This window comes from Magnolia sinica, chromosome 2 (assembly GCF_029962835.1).
Source record: "Magnolia sinica isolate HGM2019 chromosome 2, MsV1, whole genome shotgun sequence".
Taxonomy (NCBI): Eukaryota; Viridiplantae; Streptophyta; class Magnoliopsida; order Magnoliales; family Magnoliaceae; genus Magnolia; species Magnolia sinica.
In genome coordinates, this window is record NC_080574.1 from 24,392,765 (window position 1) to 24,412,315 (window position 19,551).

Consider the following 19,551-nt stretch of genomic DNA (forward strand, 5'->3'; position numbering starts at 1 on the left):
AAAAGCTTTTAGTGCCAACCGTCAACCGTGATGCATGGGTCTTATCCACACCGTCCATCCATTTTTGGATATAAGCTGAAAATTAAAATTGAAATAAATCAAAGACAGATGTGGACTACACAAAGGGGATTAAACTCCTGCCGTTGGAAACTTCTTGGGGTCACATAAGTTTTAGATGGAGCTGATATTTGTGTTTTCTCTTCATTCAGGTCTATTTAACTTTATGAATAGGCTGTATGGAAAATAAACATCACGGTCGGCCCTAAAAAAGTTTCAACAGTGAGAATCATTATCACTATTTCCTGTGCTGTGGTCCATGTGATCTTTTTATCTGACTCATTTTTGGCTTTTTACCCTAAAATGATAGAAAAAAATAGATAGACTGTGTGGATAAGACCTACACATCACGGTGGCCACTCAAAGCTCCCGCCTGTTCACAGCTGGAGACGGGCGGGATATGACGCAATCCGCGTCCGTATGTTTTATCCACACTGTCCAGTCATTCTTTCATATTATTTTAAAGACATTTGTTGAAAGTATAATGTATATCTAAATTTCAAGGAACCACATCACTTAAACTATGGTAATTGAACGCCCACCATTAAAAACTTTGAATGAAGCTGATATTTATGTTTTGAACGCCCACAAACCACCGTCCAATTGCTACGGGAAGTGTAACTGTAAGTCGGCTATCTATGGGGTGGTGCTGATTGCCGTATTATGCCGCACGTACGAATGGACAGGGCACCTCCAGGGCAATTTCGTAAATTTCTAAAGACTAAAAAAACGTCAATTAACTGTGGTAGAATTCTAGTTGGACTCTTGTTTAAGAGGATACTTCCAGGGCAATTTCGTAAATTTCGAAAGACTAAAAAAGCCCAGGTCTCCTCCATATCTTCTCCGTTCTCCTTTGCACAGGAAAATCCTATTTCGTCTTCCCCTATTCTCTCTCTCTTCGATATCAAAGAGGATTTTCTTCTGCTTGTATGGATTCCAGGTGCAGATCTTCTTATTCGTCGATCTTCACCCTCCAGCCAGCCGTTCAACTGATTCTCATCTGCCAGCCATCCGATCTCTTGTTCTCGACCCGTTCAACGCCCTGGTTTCGGGAGCTTCGCGTTAGGGTTTCCAAATAACCCCAAAAAAAAAAATTCCCATTAAACGGTAGTACTCAGTTCTATTACATCTTCCGTTGATTTGAGATTATTTTAAGTAGAATTTGGATTATTATTATTTTTTTGAATTTTTTATATGATTCTTTGATTTTATTGTCAAGATGTTGTTGGTGTAGGCCCTTTTGATCAAATGCTTAGATCCACTTGATGGACCTTTATATGTACCCTTTTATATAGTCCTTTTGATAATAAACCAATAGCTATCGATGAGATGAAAGTTTAGTAGCCAAGAACCAAAATCACCAAAGAGGAGGGAGGAATAATTGACATTGAATACAAAATAACTCCATTAGAAGCATACCTCCCCTCTTGAGCAGTGCACATAACTCACATACTGGAAAGTCCTGTTCATATGGGACTTCCAACATCCTCCCTTAAATTGTACATTCCAAAACTAACATCCAAATTATCTTCTTTGATCTTGTGGGACCTTTGACTATGAGCAATTTTGAAAACTTGTCTGCCTCTTTGTCATTAGACTTTGCAAAACACGAGCTCCACTTGAGTCATATCAATTACTACACCTGCCATTGCCCATGTGAATCATACCCGATGATATTGCCATCCATGTCAAAGTCACAGTTATCTGGAATTCAAACTTTACATAATTCATCGTAGCCTTTGGTTTTGGATAATAAGTCTTATCCTCGATTCTTTTCTGTATCTTTGGGCCCTAATTTCTTCATATCCACATTTGTGTTTTCACCTTCACCAATGGATCCTGATGGAATTTCTCCAACTCCACTTTCTTTATACTTCAAGGCTTTTCTATATTGTTGGGCTCTAATTACTTCATATCCACTTTCATGTTTTTACCTTCACCAATGGATCCCGATGGAATTTCTCCAACTCCACTTCTCTATACAAGGCATGATGTTTCATCCATGCAATTACATAATACCCAATTAATAGTTTCTTTAGTCCATGGATGGTGCTTCCAGGTTAAGTCAAATGCTTCCTTTTAAGCATTCTCTCTCCCTTTTCTCTTCCTTAAAATTAAAATTGATAAGATATCATCTTTGAAATTTTAGGATCATAGGGCTTATCTTTTGTTTCTTCAAAATCTTCTTCAATCAACTTCCTTGATTCTTTGGTATTTCTGCTTTTCCATCATTAGAAAATAAAAGAGAATTCAGTATCAGCATCCTAATCAAACTCTTTTGTGGACTCAAAATCGTCAGTCATATTTCCTGTTTTTGTTTCTTCCTTTCACATAATATTATAAGTGCAACAATATCCTTCACTTTCAACCTCGTTCAGTTCGTTGATATCATCTTCATACTTGAGCTCAGTAACTTCATTTTTGCAAAGTTCATCTGATTCAAACTCTCCTACCTAGTAGTCCATAGGCACTTAAGATCGATCAATCAAATTCTCTACATGTATCCAAAGATCTTGACACACTATCTTTTTTCAAGGCCATAATTGCTTTCTCAGTATTCTGTTTCTAAATCATCCTCAATTGATCATTTCTTAACGTCTTGACCTTACTACCACCAATAACCTGCCAAATGCGACAACCCATACTTTATACATATACATTTTTTTACAACAAGGGTGTCCCCGCCCCATTTTTTAGGCAAGACTATGCCTTGCAGATGCACGCAATCACCCGCAACCATGTGCATTGGGTATTGCCGGGGAGGGGAAACTATCTCAAAATAAGTTAGTGTTAACTTTTCCATCGCTACAATGATAAACATGATTAACACTTCTAAAGAGACTATCTCAAATATCTCTTATGTAGCACCAACTACTACCAAATCTAAACTTTCAAGTTCCTGATGTACTAAGCTACTAGTCTAAGATGCATAACAAGAGTAATCACAAAAAAAAAAAAAAAAAGTCTCACTAAATTTCCATGTATATATACAAAAATTGCCATGTACACGTGCCAAATGAATAAATCAATCACTATCAAGAGATGAAAGTTTGACAGAGGAGAACCAAAATCACAGAAGAAAAGAGGAGGGAATAATTAATGTTCAATCCAAAACAACTCCATGACAAAAGTAATGTTGAATGCATACTTATTAACAAGACTACTAATACTGAAGCCAGAAATAGCATGACTCCTAATAATAGATTTTTTTTAAAAGCATATCTACCCTCTAACCATGCTGACTAGTTTACATAACTCATGGACTGAAAGTCCTATTTACACAGCTTCATTTAGCTAAATAGCAGCAATCTTCAGATTTCTTTTTTACTGGATTTCATAGTTTTTCTTTATCTTTATCTTTTTTAAACATTCAAATTCAGGTTTGAAACTTGAACTGGTTTTAAATTATCAAATCCTATGATCTCGAGCTTCAATTTAAATGGGGGGTTTCAGTTTGCAGGTTTTGATGGAAATTTGGTCAAATTTATCAATTTCCCTTTTGCGATGAGTTAATTTTTTATTGATTTATTTTTATTTTTTTTCTAGATTGGTTACAAGAAATTTTTATCTATGCTTCCAAGCTTTTGTTTTATTGATATTGTTGGAGATTTTCTGTTTTTCTGTCAAGATCTTGCTGGTTATCTTCATTTTGTGAGGCTGTGGAGTATCCTCAGATTGCAGTCTAGTTCCTTTCAAGTAGGGGGGGTTCAACAGGCTGGGCCTATGAAAATTTTGAGTTTGCTTTCCATGGGCCAAGCCCATTGGCAGACCTACTTTCTAGTCCAATGTGAATGTAACAAAATTGCAAATTGAAGCCGAGTCACTCAATATGAATGCCAAGGAAACTACAAATTAATTACTCATACTAATTATTGCAATCCAACTCAATAGTGCATCCAAACTTGAGGCCATAGTTCATGAACCTATTGACTTCATGTTGCTCATAAAGCATGAACAGCGTCATACCCATTATAGGGAGTGCGACATTGCTAGCTAGGATGAATCTTATTTTTTTTTATTTCTTATAGGGAGCCTTTCTCTTGTCAGAGTTTTTATGCTGATGAGATGACTAAATGTTGAAATTCCATGAACCAGGTTCTTTGAAGAGGAAAACACGGGGATCCTGCAATCCGAAGTAAAAGGTGATCTTGATACTCAGAGAATACAAAGTATTGTTTGCATTCTTTCATTGCTTGTGAACAATGTCCAGCGGCCTAGTTTTCTTTCCAAGATGATAAATCATGGCCAGACGATTACATTCCAAAATGTCACAAACAAGGGGTAGATCTTCTGGTTGGGCTGCCTTTGATCTCAAGCAGCAGCAGAAACAAGGTGTCAAACCTGAACATGATATTGATCCCTACCCACCCATGCCAAACATAACCTCTGCACACACTACAGGAAACTTGGTGATGAACAATTTCCCCCCCAAAAGGTCTTTCGCATCAGTGGTTCAGCCTTCTGTAGCTTTTCCTGTACTCATAAATAACACCAGAAGTGGAATTCAGGCCGCTACTTCTAGCAAGAAGCTCGAAAATCAGGCTGCTGAAGGATCCAGCATCACCGCAAATCTCGAAAAGCTGAAAAAACTACACAGTTGGGCTGATGACAGTTTGATTGAGGATGTTTTGGCAGCTGTAAGTGATGATGGAGACCAGGCTTCTGCTATCTTGAGAGCCATGGTTCCATCCGGCTCCGAAGAACTGAAGACCAACCTTCGAGGAAAGGGATCTATTCTCGAGGATTATCTCATTGACCATAACATTGAACAGGGAGGTGAAGTTGTCTCGTTAGAAGACCAGCTGTCAAACAATACACAAGTGGAACTGATACCGGGGCACTTATTCTCAGTCCCCATTGAGACTGAATGGCAAGAAGATGATGTGTACTTAAGCCACCGGAAAGATGCAATAAGGATGATGAGGTATGTTTATGTTGTAATATGTTCTCATTGTAGTGAATGCAAACTGCTGCATCCCTCTTGATGCCCAAGACAAATTGAAAAAGAGAGAGAGAGAGAGAGAGAGAGAGAGAGAGAGAGGATGCATATTTCAGCAAGGGGCATGCCTTTTTTTTTTTCTTTTTTCTTTTTTAACACACCCGCACCCTCACACCAACACACACCACATGGGTACTTGAACCCATAACCTCCGTGTTGAAACCCACTGGGTCTAGCACTGAGCCATGAGTAGGGCATGCTAAAACTAATATCAAAATGATTGTTGTAGAACTTGGAAATGTCTCTTTGCTTCTAAGCTTGACATGGGTGAAGTAATGAAAATACTTGCTGATGTAAACTATATAACAAGGATTCCCCATAGCTCAATGATAGACCAGAGTGCAGTTCAACATTGAGGTCTTGAGTTCAAACCTACCTTTTTTTAAAAGTAACAAGGACACAACACTTCTCCATTTGTGCCATGTTGTTATGTGTCTGTATCTGTGACCATATGTTTGACACTTGGAATATGGGGAGCCTCACTCACAATCTGAAAGGTTTTAATTGCCAGTGTCCCCATCCCAATGGTTAAAACACACTTGAAATAGTAGTATATACATATTAAAGCTATAAGGGTAAAATCAGAAATAGAAAATGCCGTGAAATTCCCTATTTCTATTAGTATAGATAAAGAGTTTAAAACTATATAAGTGTTCAACACTGAAATTTTCTAAGATAGAGGTATCATTCACATGGCTTTGTATGTTTTAAGTCTTCCAAACAAGGCATCTTCAGAAAAAGAAACAGAGAAAAGAAAACAAACATATAGGTTCCTTATTGGTATCGAGGAATTTTTCTTTTATCAAACAGGTCGGCATCTCAGCATTCACGGGCTGCAAATAATGCCTTTCTGAGAGGTGACCGCTTCTCTGCACAGCAACTCTCACAGAAGGCACGGGATGAATGGCTGGCTGCTGAAAAGCTGAATGCCAGGGCCGCTGAGGAAATTCTACGTATCAGGAATGGGAACAATGATGACTGGAAGTTGGATTTGCATGGGCTTCATGCATCCGAAGCTGTCCGTGCACTTGAGGAGCATCTGCAGAGGATTGAAACCCAGATGCCAATGAGACGTTCTGCATCTTGTGATGGCCTAGCCAAGCCAGAAGCAGGGATGGTACATATACATTTTGAGTCTCCTAGTTGCTTGGATATGGAGGGTAGGGCTGGGAAACAGCTGGCATTATCAAGGCCGAGGCAGACAATATTACAAGTTATAACAGGTATACATTTGCCACACTGAACACTAGCTCTGCGCACATACATATAATAAATTTGCAATCATGGGTAAGACTTTATTTTGGTGTGTGCCTGCTTGCCATATAATACTTGACAAACTCAGATCCGAAGATTTCAACGGCTGGAGGCTTCGCTAATTCAACATGTGTAAACAGGCCCCTTTCTGACCCTCGTTTGTGCCAACAACACAATTGTGTTTGAGATCCAAGCAATGCATCATGTAAGCCCCATTACGTAGATCCCCTGGCCAAAATTTTGGGAGGTTCACACATCAAGTGAGCCACAACATAAAATGCCATGGCCAAGTTATTTAGCTAAAATGGACAGCTAAAAAATTCCACGTATATAGTCACTTGGGTGAAAATTGTGAGAGAGGGGTTTTTGATGAGATTCATAACCATACATTTTGTTTTCCTCGACATCGAAGTTGAGGGACTTTCTTGGTTTACACCTTTAGCAAAACAAGGTGATGAGCTGTCATTGCCTTGCATTACTGAGAGGACTTTAGCCATCCATTTGTGTTCTACAAGATGTGGCCTGTCAGATTTCTGACTCAAGATGTTCAATGTATACACCAGTTCTATACATGGGGCAGCATGTAGAACTGGGGTTTCATGCACATGTGGGTTTAGAAAACCTCCACCTATCTAAGAAGGCTGCGTGTTTTTGTTTGGAAATTCCAATTTCCATGTACATAGGTACATGTATGTAGTTCAAAGCCACATCCCACCTTACCAATGCAGCATCAAGTGACCCATTATTCTCTATGATGCTTACCTGCAATTGACAACATGCGTGCATTTGTACAATACATGTATGCAAGCATTTACATACAATGCTTATCTCCTTTTCTTTCTTTCTTTTTCAACAGGGACTGGTAACCATAGCCGAGGACAAGCTGCACTTCCAATGGCAGTAAGAAGCTTCCTCATTGAAAACGGGTGAAATTTTGCATTCTCATCTGATTCATTTCTTTACTGAAACAATTCAGTAGTGTTAACTGTTAACCACCTCTGATACCCAGACCTTTCTTTCCACTCCTGACAGATACCGTTTCGACGATGCAAGGCCCGGGGTTTTTGCCGTTCGGCCCAAGTTCCGACACAGGTGACTTCGGAAAATTGGGTTCTCTTATGCTGGGTGTTGTATTAATCTATTTATGTTTCTTTATTGTAGCCAACACGTATTGAAATCCAAGTTTGAATAAATTATTCCTGTCCAAAATTGTACAATATATAATTTGGGTTGTAAGTTGTAACAGTGCAGTTTATTGCTGATGAAAACAGCATGGAAAACTGTAGTCAAGTGTTCTTTTTCCCCAGTCTCAGTATCTGCAATCTAAATCCCTTGACTGTAACTGATATCTTCATCGCATTTAGTGCATTCTAGTGATAGTTGTCTATTGAGTTATATGATTCTCAGCCCGTGAACATGCTTGGAACTATCTGGCCTATACTTCTTCCAAGAGGATGTCCTGACACTCATGATCTGATGGGCCCAACAATGGGAAATCAATACATATCATCAGTCACCATCAAAACTGATTCACATCCGCCGCTACAGCCAGCCCAAGCTCCACTTCATCCAAATCATATGGTTTGGACTTTTGGATCAACATGAGCATGAGATGTGAGAAAGATGAGTCACCAACATGGTTCAATGGTGGTCTGTCAACAGAATGTTCAAATTAAAACTGACCTGTAATTTGTACAATCCTGAGTACCTGTGAGTCCAGCACAAGGTTTAAAACCAGTGTGTCAGGTACCACAGATGCAGCCAGCATGGCCCTGTATTGTTCTGTTTAGGGTTGATACAGCTGTAACATTCATGGACCATACCACTATGGGAAGCGGATTGCGTACTAAGTAAACTCTGTGGGATCCACCGTGATTTACATGTTTTATCTACTCCGTCCATTCATTTTAACATACAATTTGAGGGCTTGATCTGAAAAATGAAGTATATCCAAATCTCAAGTGGACCTCACCACCAGAAACAGTGTGAATTGAACTTCTATCGTTGAAAATTTCTGAGGGCCCACAGAAGCTTTGGATCAATGTCTTTGTGGTTTCCCTTCATCCATGTCTTTGTGATCTTACGAACAGGTTGGATGAAAAATAAAAATCACCGTGGCCCATAGAAAGGTTTCAACAGCGGAAGTCATTATTCCTACCGTTTCCTGTGGTTTGGTGCACTTGAGCTTTGGGCATAATTATATTTTGGACTCAACCACTATAATGAGCTGGAAAAATGGATGGACGGTGTGGATAACCTACATAAATTCACAGTAGGCTCAACTGAGTTTACTCAGTACGATAAAACATACTGAGTAACTCAGTACGCTATCCGATTTCACCACTATGTCACCCTATATGATGCAATAAATGCCAGGTTAGGATGAAATCGGATTGTGTACTGAGTTACTCAGCACGCTCTTATTGTACTGAGTAAACTCAGTTGGGCCCACCACGAATGCATGTAGTTTATCCACACCGTCCATTCGTTTTTATAGATCATTTTATGGGTTAAAACCAAAATTGATGCATATACAAAGCTCAAGTGGGCCATACCACTGAAAAAAGTGGAACTATTGATTTCAACCGTTGCAAATTTTCTAAGGCCCCCAGTGATGTTTATTTGTCATCCAAACTGTTCATAAGATCAGAAGGACATGGATGAAGGGAAAACACAAATATCGGCTTGATCTAAAACCTCTGTTGTCCCCAAGAATTTTTCAATGGTAGATGTTCAATTCACACAGTTTCTGGTGGTGTGTTCCATTCGAGATTTGGATATGCTCCATTTTTGGGATAAAGCACTAAAATTATGTGTTAAAATAGATGGACGGAGGGAATATAATGCATGAATGACACAGGGGCCCACGGAGTTTACTCAGTGAGCTTACCGTACTGAGTTACTCAGTACGCAATCCGCTTCCGGTTAGGATGACACTTTAAACCCATTCCCAGCCCAAAGCCATTCACTTTGTCATAGTCAGCTTGAGGGCAGGAATACAACTCTAAGATCTCCCCTTCTGATCGGTAGGTATAAAACTGGAAGACTGGACAGTAGTCTGAGATGAGCTATTGGATGTAAGCATCCATTTCCAAACCACTGGGCAGATAAAGGATCGTATGATGAAATCAACCAGATGATCAAACCTAGATTAACAAAAATCTCAAAGTAGAAAGAAAATCATCTGAATAACTTCAAATGAGACTTTGGCGAATCCAAAATCCCATCCATACAGCCTTACTAATGGTGGGGATTGCAACTCTTGCACTCAATTAGAGTTATTCAAATACAAAAGCATAGAACACTAATGCACATGCACAAAATGGCTGATAGACCAATTCATTTGAATAATGGTTGAAGTACCTAAACTATTCAAGCTGAAGGGCGCTTTGCATCCACAGCTTCCTTGAGTTTCCTTCCCAATGCTAATGCTAAAGGAGGAGGGACAGCATTCCCAATTTGCCTGTGCTTGTTTTGGATATTACCAGAAAACTTATAGCTATCAAGGAAACCCTGCAAGGGTACACATGCATACAAGGTCAGATGTCGGTTTGTCTTGGTCCTTTTCTTTTGGGGCAAGTTCCAGTGGTACAGGTACCACATAAGCTTATGGTGGTACCATGCAAATGTGGGGCCCAGTCATATATTCACGGAATCCAACCCATCCATGAGATGTGTCACTTCAGAAAACCGCAAGAGCCCAAAAAATCAGCCCAATCCAAAATTCAGATGGGCCACAGCACAGGGAACACATTGATAGGGAATTCCCACCATTGATTAGCATGGAAGGGGCCACTGTGTTGTGTGTATATAATAAAGGCCGTTCATACACTTCATCCACTCCAAATGAAGGTATCCAAGGGCTGGTGTTCCCACATTAGTTTTGGACCGTGTGACCCATCTGGTATATGAGTTGGATGGTCTGAATGGATCATGCGAGCCCCACATCTGCCCAATACCACTTAAGCACACCCTTTATTGGCACAAGTTTTGGTGCATATATCTATGTTGTGGGTCGGTTAACCTTCTTGGAAATGAAAAGGAGATTTGTCAAGCCTACACCAAATAGCTGGAGTAAGGCAATGAATTTTAAGGATTCCTTATTTTGGCAAATGAATACATACACCCTGATTCTACCATCATGTAATAATTGTGCAAGGATAAGATTGTTGAGGGATTTACCTGAGACCTCGCACATTCTCGAACTGTAAGTATCCTGTCCTGTTCAGGGTGAAAGCACATGCCAACCTTACCCATGGGCTGAGGGTCTGTGATGGAAGTTGGGAAGTTTCCTTCCCAATCCAACCTACCAAACAGTCCCTTCCACTGATTGTGCCTCTTGGCTGTGTTTGGCAGGCACCAAGGTATCAAATCCACCATTTGACCAGTAGACAGTTTAACCTGCATTTTGTAGACGTTGTAAGACAATACACCACAAACATCTGAGTTCATTAAAAAGTAGAAGGAAAACTGATATAAAATCCAACATGTACTGTCAATGAGTATCTTGTTGGCTGATTAGTTTAATCCATCACTGTTAGTAGAGCTAGAATCAGCGATGTAAGTACCTTTTCTTCTGGTAGGTCATGCCAATCAGCACCTGGGCGCTTTGGAATTCTTTGGCATCGGATGTAGTTCAACTCATTCATTTCTTTTGATATGTGATCACTCAAGACCAACATGTTCCCTCGGATTTGCTTTTGGAACCATGACACAGAATCATTTCCATACTGCAAACAAAAAACAAGGAGCAATTGTAAGAGCAATGAAAATAGGCCATCAGTTAAATGAAGGTCAAAAGGATATCTCAAAGTGTATTCCATCATTAGAAGTTTTAACTAATTTTGTTTTGTGCAAACAACCGAGGACAAGGTTTCATCAGAAAACTCACATCCATCTCTGTTTTAGATGCTCCATTTCCAACGGGTGGGAGATCTCCAATTGTATCTCTCACAGTTATTGCACGGAAGGGTGCCCCTCCAGCTGTACTCCTGACAGCAGCATACTGTACATCCCCTGGTAATGTGATTTTCAGTTCCGGGCCTGCAAAGACGTGCATTGGCTCTGGCCACTCTGGGAGTGTCTCTTCTGGAGAAGCTGCCCATATGAATGCTCGTTTTCTAGACTGAGAAACGCCAAAGGCTCCAGCCTCTAGAACACCAAATCTCACCTAAAAAGGCACACGCAGAAATTATATAGCTGCTTTACAAGAGGGGAAAGAAAAAAAAAAGTACATGCAAAGGGACAATACCTGATAACCCATTTCAAGAAGCGAAGCAAGAGTTAATCGGAATGTCTGCCCTTTGTTAAAAGAAACAAAATTCCTCACGTTTTCTAAAAGAAAAAATTTCGGCCGGAAGTAATCGGCAAAGGACAAAAATGCTAAGATCATTTCACACTGGACCTTACTCCAAGTGCTTTGATTAAACCTGTTCATTCCAGAGAACCCCTGCAAAGAAACTAGGCCTTGTGAAAAAATAATAATGATAATAATAATAATTTATAAGTGTAAAAATTCAAACTGTTGTGGCAATGCCTAAGGCTATGTGGAAAAGATTATAAACCTGACATGGAGGACCTCCATTGATGAAATCTACTTGACCCGGCACTGGCAGTTTATTGACATTCTCCTCACCAAACTTTGCTGCTAATTCAGCAGCTTCAGAAGTTGAAATACAATCCTCTATATCCCCACACTTTTCCATGATAGCTCTGAAATTTCAAACAAGTTACATGTAAAATGAAAATCTGAAACAGAGAGAGAGAGAGAGAGAGAGAGAGAGAGAGAGAGAGAGAGAAGAGCTATACAAAGATACCAGAACCACAAAATCTAAGAAATCAGATGCCAACTAAAAGCATATGAATCCACTTCTATCCAAAGAAACAAAATAAAAATATGGAAGATGAATTTGTCACCTCAATATCACGTTACAATTATCAATGAACATTAAAGTGTCTGGATGATTAAGGTTAAATGCCTCTGCTGCTGGTTGCTCATATTCAATTGCCCATTTAGTAAATGAAACCCCTGCAAATTTTACAATCAGGGATCACAATGAGCTTGGACAAGAAATTCAACAGAAGGAAGGAAGAAAGGAAGAAAAGAAAGAAAAAAATAAAGCATATTTAAGTTGAATAAGATAAATTAGGACAAAGGCAATTACCGGCACGTTGCAATCCCTCAGACAAACCACCACAACCAGCAAAAATGTCTAAAGTAGCCAAACGATTCTCCTGAGGGGCATCTTGTTGTTGATCAGAAGCATTGATTTCTCCTTCCTTGCACTTTCCCTTGTCCTTTCTTGATACAGTACCATGAACTGCCTTTCCTGTCAAGGACCTCAACTTGACACTAGCAGGCAGCTGTTACAGAATAGAATTTACTGTTTAGTGTACAAACCCAAGCAACCTGACTCTGCTTCTTTCTATTTTATTTAAAAAAATATTGAACCACAGTCATGACACTGCACCATACAACAGCTACAAACTCAACCCTGAATCTACCCAAAACTCAAGAACAATTCATCCTAAAGATTTGGAACCAAATCTTTGAGTCTCTAGGCATAGTTAATCTTGCATAAGGTGGCAAAGGATAAACTCTACCTGCTTAAGGGCTCCTTTGGAAGGATCATACATGTATTCACTGAAGAAGATATGCTCAAAGATTGCAGGGCCATCCAGAGATGGAAGATCATGCTTCTTTCTAACTTCACACTTCCCTTCTATCATCTCCACTGGCACACTGAGTGTTTCTTCACTGTAATACACCTGCCATTTGGACAATTGGATATTTTAGAAACATGAGGCCAAGAATTATTCTGGAACAATTCGTAAAAGCAACATGACATAAAGAATTTATAAAGCAGGATAAACTACTCTGCATTATGCAAAGCATATGCTCTTCATAAAGAATAAAATCATGTAGGATTATTGGAATGGCTCTTACCTCTCTGACATCAGAACTGTATGCCTTTGCAGCTGAAACGTCCTCTGCTCTGTAAAACCTCCTGACTTTGACTTGGGTGGATTTTGGGTCAGCTTTCTTAGATCCTTTGGGGACTTCAATCTCCATTAACTGGCACACAACATAGGCCTTCAGTCCCACATTTCTACCAGCCTTGAAAGTGGCAACATCCTCATCTACTTCCCATGCAAAATGCTGAGGACTTACATACACAAAGTCATGAACAGAGTATTCAATCCTTTTGTAGACAAAACCAGCCTTTGAAGAGTTCACTTTGAACTCTTCCTCCTGAACTTCTCTTATCTTGCAAGAGTGACAAACCCCAGACCCAAGACCCATAGTGTCGAAAGGAAGACTAAAGAAAGCACCTTTCTCAGGCCAATACAAACTTTTACAATAGTATTCAACAGGCAATCCTTTCTTTTTTCTTTCCTCAGCTTTTGCCCTGTCAACCTTATCAGCATTAGCATTTCCCTTCCTATGCTCATGTCCCCATGAGATCGACCGAACATCGACAGTTACACTTTCTTTGACATCCCCCAACTCAACTTCTGTGCATTCATTTGTCAAGAAAACCTCCCTCTCGTTTGCTGCATTTCCAAGAACAGTTTGGCATCCTCTCTGCATCACCCTTCCGTGAACCATTTTTTCACCATCTAATCTTTCAAACATGTATTCCACAAAGACAATAACCAGTGCTTCTTCTGACTCACCTGCTTCAACCAACACAGCTCCACCTACGGCAATTATATCTCCACATACCCTAGCACGCTTATAAAGAACCTCACCAGAACGCATCTTGCCTATTGACTCCCCATCCCATCCATTCTCCTCTCTGGTAGACTTGGACTTTTGTGGTTTATTAGCTGAATGAGATTTGGCAGTCTTCTCTTGTACTAACACATTTTCTTCTTCCACTTCCTCTTCATTCTCTTCTTGCTCCTCATCTACCTCTTCATCTTCCTTGGGTTCATTGCCAGTTCCCTCCTTTGAGTCATCTGGCAGGTAGTTTGAATAGTATTCCCCCCAAATTCGATTGATCAGCCTGGTTGTGGTTGCCTGCATTGCCTTCTTTGTCACTGTTGGTGTCATCCCTGCCCTGGGATTCAAGTTCACTTCCTTTTTCAGCACAACCTTCTTCTTCATCACCAGCTTAGTATGATGCCTCTCCTCCATCTTATCTGAAAGACCAGTGACAAAAGCACTCTTCCGGATCATCTCATCTGGATATTCAGCAAACTGCTGAAGAATAATCTGCCCATGAACCACCACATATCTCTCAACTGCTGCAGGAATTGAGGAAATATAGGCAGGATGCTTCTTCTCAAATTCTGACACTTTCTTAATAACATCTGCAAATGAAAGCCTTGACACTCTGGTCTGTTCCTTCAACAAGGTGATGATGCTTATCGCAAGCCTTGCTGTTTTTAAAACTGGTTCATACCATGTAGCATACTGCTTTGATGGCTTCCCAAGCCTGTACCTGAAGAGTAAAATACATGCAGCAAAGTACACATGGTTTAGAAGCCAAAACAAATTGCAAAATTTCTCAGGCAATATAAAAAGGATATAGATTCTATCTTTTAGGCAAAAGGAAACAAATCGAAGGCACCGTCCTAATACAAAAATAAAAGCATTACCAGGCTCCATCTGTTCTGATAGAAATGAAGACCATCGATGAACCAAACTCGATCATCCATTCCTTGATTGCACTCAAATAAATAGGAATGCCATCCACATTTGCAGCTTCCAATGCACTTGAAGAAGACTGCACCGGATCAGCATCAATACAAAACCCACTTCCGTCATCTGCTGTCATCACCCCCGACCCAAATATTGTTACATCAACTTCAGCACATGGTTTCATTGGCAGTAGCTCTAAAGAAATAAGCCTTGAATCTGAATTGTAAAGTGACCAGTTATGAAGCATGCTTCGAGGAAGCTCATCAGGATACACACTGGTGTCATTGTCAAAGAAGACATATTCATCCATTTCTTGGACAGAGGTTTTATAATATGCAGGTAGAGGATAGTCATTTGCAATCTCATCTTCATTGATCTTGATGTAGAACTTGTTCGAAGCTGATGATGGAGCACGCCGCGTTTTCTTCATTGATTTCCAATACTCTTCTTCCTGCAACAACCGTGCCATTTTCTCATCCTCATCTTCATCAACTATGCTAGTGGACGAACCAGATTGGTTTGACTTCCCTCCCTCCTTAATCTTCAGGCTCTTATCTGAAACCTTTGGTACCATCTTGTTAAATTCTCCCCTCTTCTGAGACTCATCTCTTAGTGCAACAAGAACAGGCAATCCAGTAAAGAGCTGATCATTTTTATTAGATGTCTCATCCAAACCAATCAGTTGGTTATAGATGAAATTCCCCAACGAGATAACGAAGTCCTTGCTCGGGGCACCGCCAGGAAAGTTTTTGCTTCCACTCATTGACCGGACAACCCCAGCAAGCAATTCATCAAGGCCCAAGTCAGGATTTCCTCCATAAGACTTTGACAATTTTTTGAAAACTTCAATGCAAGTGCGTGCCTTTTCAAAGAAATGGTCAAAGTACTTCTTGTAGCTATTTGCAGGTTTAATGCAGTCATAATCTGCAAGATCGGTTGAAATCCAAATTACTGGAGACCCTTCTTCATAACCAGAGATTGCCCATGACTCAATCCGCCCAAAACCTTCACACCTGATACCTTTGTCCTTTTCTTTCCCCGAAGTTTCCTCCAAGGGCATGACCAGTGCAGTAACATATAAATCATCTACCTCAGACATTTCGAATGGCTGTGGAACTCCATCAATATCATGGAGGATGAAATCCACAAGATTTCTTGTTGGCCGAGGATCTTCCTTCCCAACCCCCTTAGTCAGCCGGAGTGCAACAACCTCTTCTTCCACCAAGTGATCCTGTTTGGTATCAACAACTGAGGACTTTTCAGATAAACGTACAGATTTCTCCTTGAAATCTGAACATGCAGCTGCACGCTTTGGCATTTTGCGAGAAACTGCAGGTTCTCCATCTTTCTCTGTCCGACCTCGCTTCTTCTCTTTGGAGTCAGCTACCACTATCTCATTGGTGTCAAGTTCAATATCAGCTGAGGCAGTATTTGGCTTTGCAGAAGATTTGCCTTTGCTCTTGTTCTTCATTCCTAAAAGAAAGGAAGAAACAAGTATGAAAATCAGGAAAAGAAAAATGCATCTGGAATTGATACAAAAAACAATAGGAAGAAAAATGGACAAAACCAAGAATCCATTGGCAAGAAAAATGAAAAAAATAATAATAATAATAATGACCGAGTGAAAAGAATGAACAAAAACAACAACAGGTGCAGAGGATGAACAACAGCAGCAGAACTAGGAGATGATGCTACAAGAACAATGAAAATGTTTTCTATAGAATCTAAAGAAACCTGCAAAGAAATACATAAAATGGAAAATTGATCTAATATGAATAAAATATGAAGAACCACGCCAGAGCTTACACAAAATTTGCTGGAGAAAAAGGGATAATCAGATGTAATGAAACTGAATACAGAAAAAAGAAAAGATCCGTCTGGGAAACAGGATTTTAAGAAAAAGCTGAAATTGAGAAGATTATATCAGACAATCAGAAACAGTAATTAAATCCAAAGCAAGATACCCAGATATGAAAATCAGTAAAATGAACAGGCAGAATTGACAGCCGAAAACCTGAGCAAGTGATAAAAACAAGTAGAACAATTACAAGAAAAACAAAATAGAAGAAAGACAAATGCATGAGTACAAGTGTCAGGAGAGAAAACATGCAATGAATCAGATAAAAAGAAGATAGTGCAAATGAATATGAGAAAAACAGTCCCCAAGAATAGCAAAGATGCAATAAATACATGAGAAAAAAATCCCTTGCAAAACGGAAGAGGAGTGGGGGTCCCACCACTATGCACTGCAGCCTAGAAATCCAGCCAGGCTGATAATCATGTGGAACACACTTGTACAGATAAATGAACTCTTATACTAAAATTGACTGATAGTCCATATTCATGTGCTGCCCACTTGATGACCAAAACTGCCTGATTTTCTGGCCACAACACATGCATCATGGAGCCCACATGATGAATGGCCCACAGACATCTGGAGGGAGCACAATTCAAGATTCCATGCTGCAAGAAGTCTTGCTAGGCTTAAAGCATCAAAACCATTTTGAAGAATATCACAACCCTAAAAATAGATCTGCAAAAGAAACATGGAAGCCAGGAAGAACATAGATGAAAGTAGAAGAAAAATGCGGATTGTACAGGAAAGAAAGGGAAAGAAATAATAATAATAATTATTATTATTATTATTATTATTATGATAAACAAGCAAACCAAAATGCAATTAATATAAAAATTAGGGCTGGAAAAATCTACTATAGTTTTTTTTTTAAGGCAGTTTGAAAATAGACAAGGGGAAAAAAAAAAAAAGGCAAAAACTAGGATGGGTCCTGAGGCGATGCAAAGTACATTCTGATATTCACTTTGTACAAGTGAGGCCCATGGTTCAATGATCCAGACCGTTTGTATGATGAGACCCACCATGGATGGACCATGCCACAAAGAAAGCCTCAATATGCCGCTCCTGATCTGAAAATAGGTGGCCTACAAATAGACGGTTAAGATGATAAGGACACAGCAACAGCCCTCCTTCAGTGAAAGAAAGCCAATTTGGCAGAGCCAGAATCATCCAAATCTTGGAGACTTTCTGGGCATGATCCATCCATCATAGACCTCATCATACCGACAGTCCAGATCACTGTATGCTATACCCCCACTTTTGCATATTAAAACATCGAGAATAGTGCACCGATCAGAGGGCCAAGGATCGTCTAATTTATCATCGCTGGAAACCCTTTAGAAACGTCATAAAGATGAAAAAAGATCACGAAAAATCAACAAGCAAGAAAGGAAAACCTTGCATAAATGAAAGAAAGGACAGAGAGAGAGATGGATGCAATATACCTGAATACGGATGAAATTTTCAAGAAATGCAAGATGTGATTTATGAGAAAAGGGAAGGAATTACAGAAACCCTTTTTATTAGATATGCGGAATAGAAACGAAATGACAAAAAGAGAATCAATCCTTAAGAATACCTGAAGAGTTGCCACCGTTGGTTTTGATGGCCGCTGGATTCAAATCCAAGACCGTTGCAGATCCCATTTTCGGTTATTTGGGGGCGCGAGAGAGAGAGAGAGAGTGTGTGTGTGTGTGTGTGTGTGAGAGAGAGGGGTGGGGCAGAGAGAGTTGGGGGAGACTGTTAGAAGGTGAGAATGAAAACCCTGCGAGGGGTTTTCGAGGCTCTCTGCTACGGTTTTTGTGGCATTTTTTGAAAGGAAAAATGGCGGGAAGAGTTGGGAGGGATGAGATTCCTCATTTTGTTTTTTTGACTTCGCGCCACTGCCAAAAAAAGCCCTAAACCGGGTTTTATGATTCCAGGGAGGGTTTGGGAGGGATGAGATTCCTCATTTTGTTTTATGATGCCTACCGTTCAAAACTTCCAACGCTCTACCTTGATGTTTATATTCCATCCGAACCGTTTATAAGGTCATTTTCACTGAAATAAAGTGAAAACATCAAGAAATTAAACGATACAAAACTTTGCGGCCGTATAAATGCTTCAGGTGGTCACTAAATCCCCACTGTATCCTCTCGTGTGGCCCATTTAAATTTTGATTACACCTTAATTTTGGTGGCATGTACTAAAATACTCTCGTAAAACGAATGAACGGAGTGGCATTTTCACAAACATAGCAGTGGCCTAGTACAGATCTCTTGCACAGGGACTTCCCACGAAGGCTCCAGGAAGTTCCTGTGCAAGGATTCTGACTGAGCCCACTATGATGTCCGTGCAAGGATTCTGACTGAGCCCACTATGATGTCCGTGAGAAATCCAAAACGTTCATCCATTTTTAGAGCACATTTTAGTACCTGCGACCAAAAAATAAGGAGGATCCTAAACTTCAATGGGCCATACGAGATGAAACAGTGGGAAAATGAATGCCTACGGTTGAAATCTTCCTAAGCTCCACCTTAATGTTTATATTCCATTCAAAACGTTTGTAAGAACATTTTCACTGAAATGAATTAAAAATACAAAAAAATTAAACCAACATAAAACTTTTGTGGCTGTATAAATGTTTCAACCGTGGTCACTAAATCCCCATTGTTTTCTCCTGTGTAGCCTATTATAGTTTTGGATATACCATATTTTTAGTCGCATATACTAAAATGATCTCAGAAAACGGATGAACTG

At 39.8% G+C, this 19,551-nt stretch overlaps 2 protein-coding genes across 2 annotated transcripts; one reads left to right on the top strand and one right to left on the bottom strand.

Moving 5' to 3' along the window:
- The first annotated feature begins 877 nt into the window (after positions 1–877).
- LOC131236692 (uncharacterized) lies at positions 878–7,446 on the top strand. Its single transcript, XM_058234046.1, has 4 exons — positions 878–4,981; positions 5,867–6,279; positions 7,167–7,236; positions 7,343–7,446. The coding sequence occupies exons 1-4, from the start codon at positions 4,299–4,301 to the stop codon at positions 7,404–7,406; spliced, it is 1,230 nt and encodes a 409-aa protein (XP_058090029.1). The 5' UTR covers positions 878–4,298; the 3' UTR covers positions 7,407–7,446.
- Positions 7,447–9,481: 2,035 nt separating this feature from the next.
- LOC131236693 (DNA (cytosine-5)-methyltransferase 1B-like) lies at positions 9,482–18,705 on the bottom strand. Its single transcript, XM_058234047.1, has 12 exons — positions 18,392–18,705; positions 14,915–16,430; positions 13,257–14,757; positions 12,914–13,078; positions 12,475–12,673; positions 12,227–12,338; positions 11,875–12,022; positions 11,562–11,759; positions 11,202–11,480; positions 10,879–11,040; positions 10,493–10,711; positions 9,482–9,823 (listed from the first exon to the last, which is right to left on the bottom strand). Exons 1-12 carry the CDS (start codon positions 18,456–18,458, stop codon positions 9,683–9,685), a joined length of 4,707 nt encoding a protein of 1,568 aa, XP_058090030.1. The 5' UTR covers positions 18,459–18,705; the 3' UTR covers positions 9,482–9,682.
- Positions 18,706–19,551: the final 846 nt, after the last annotated feature.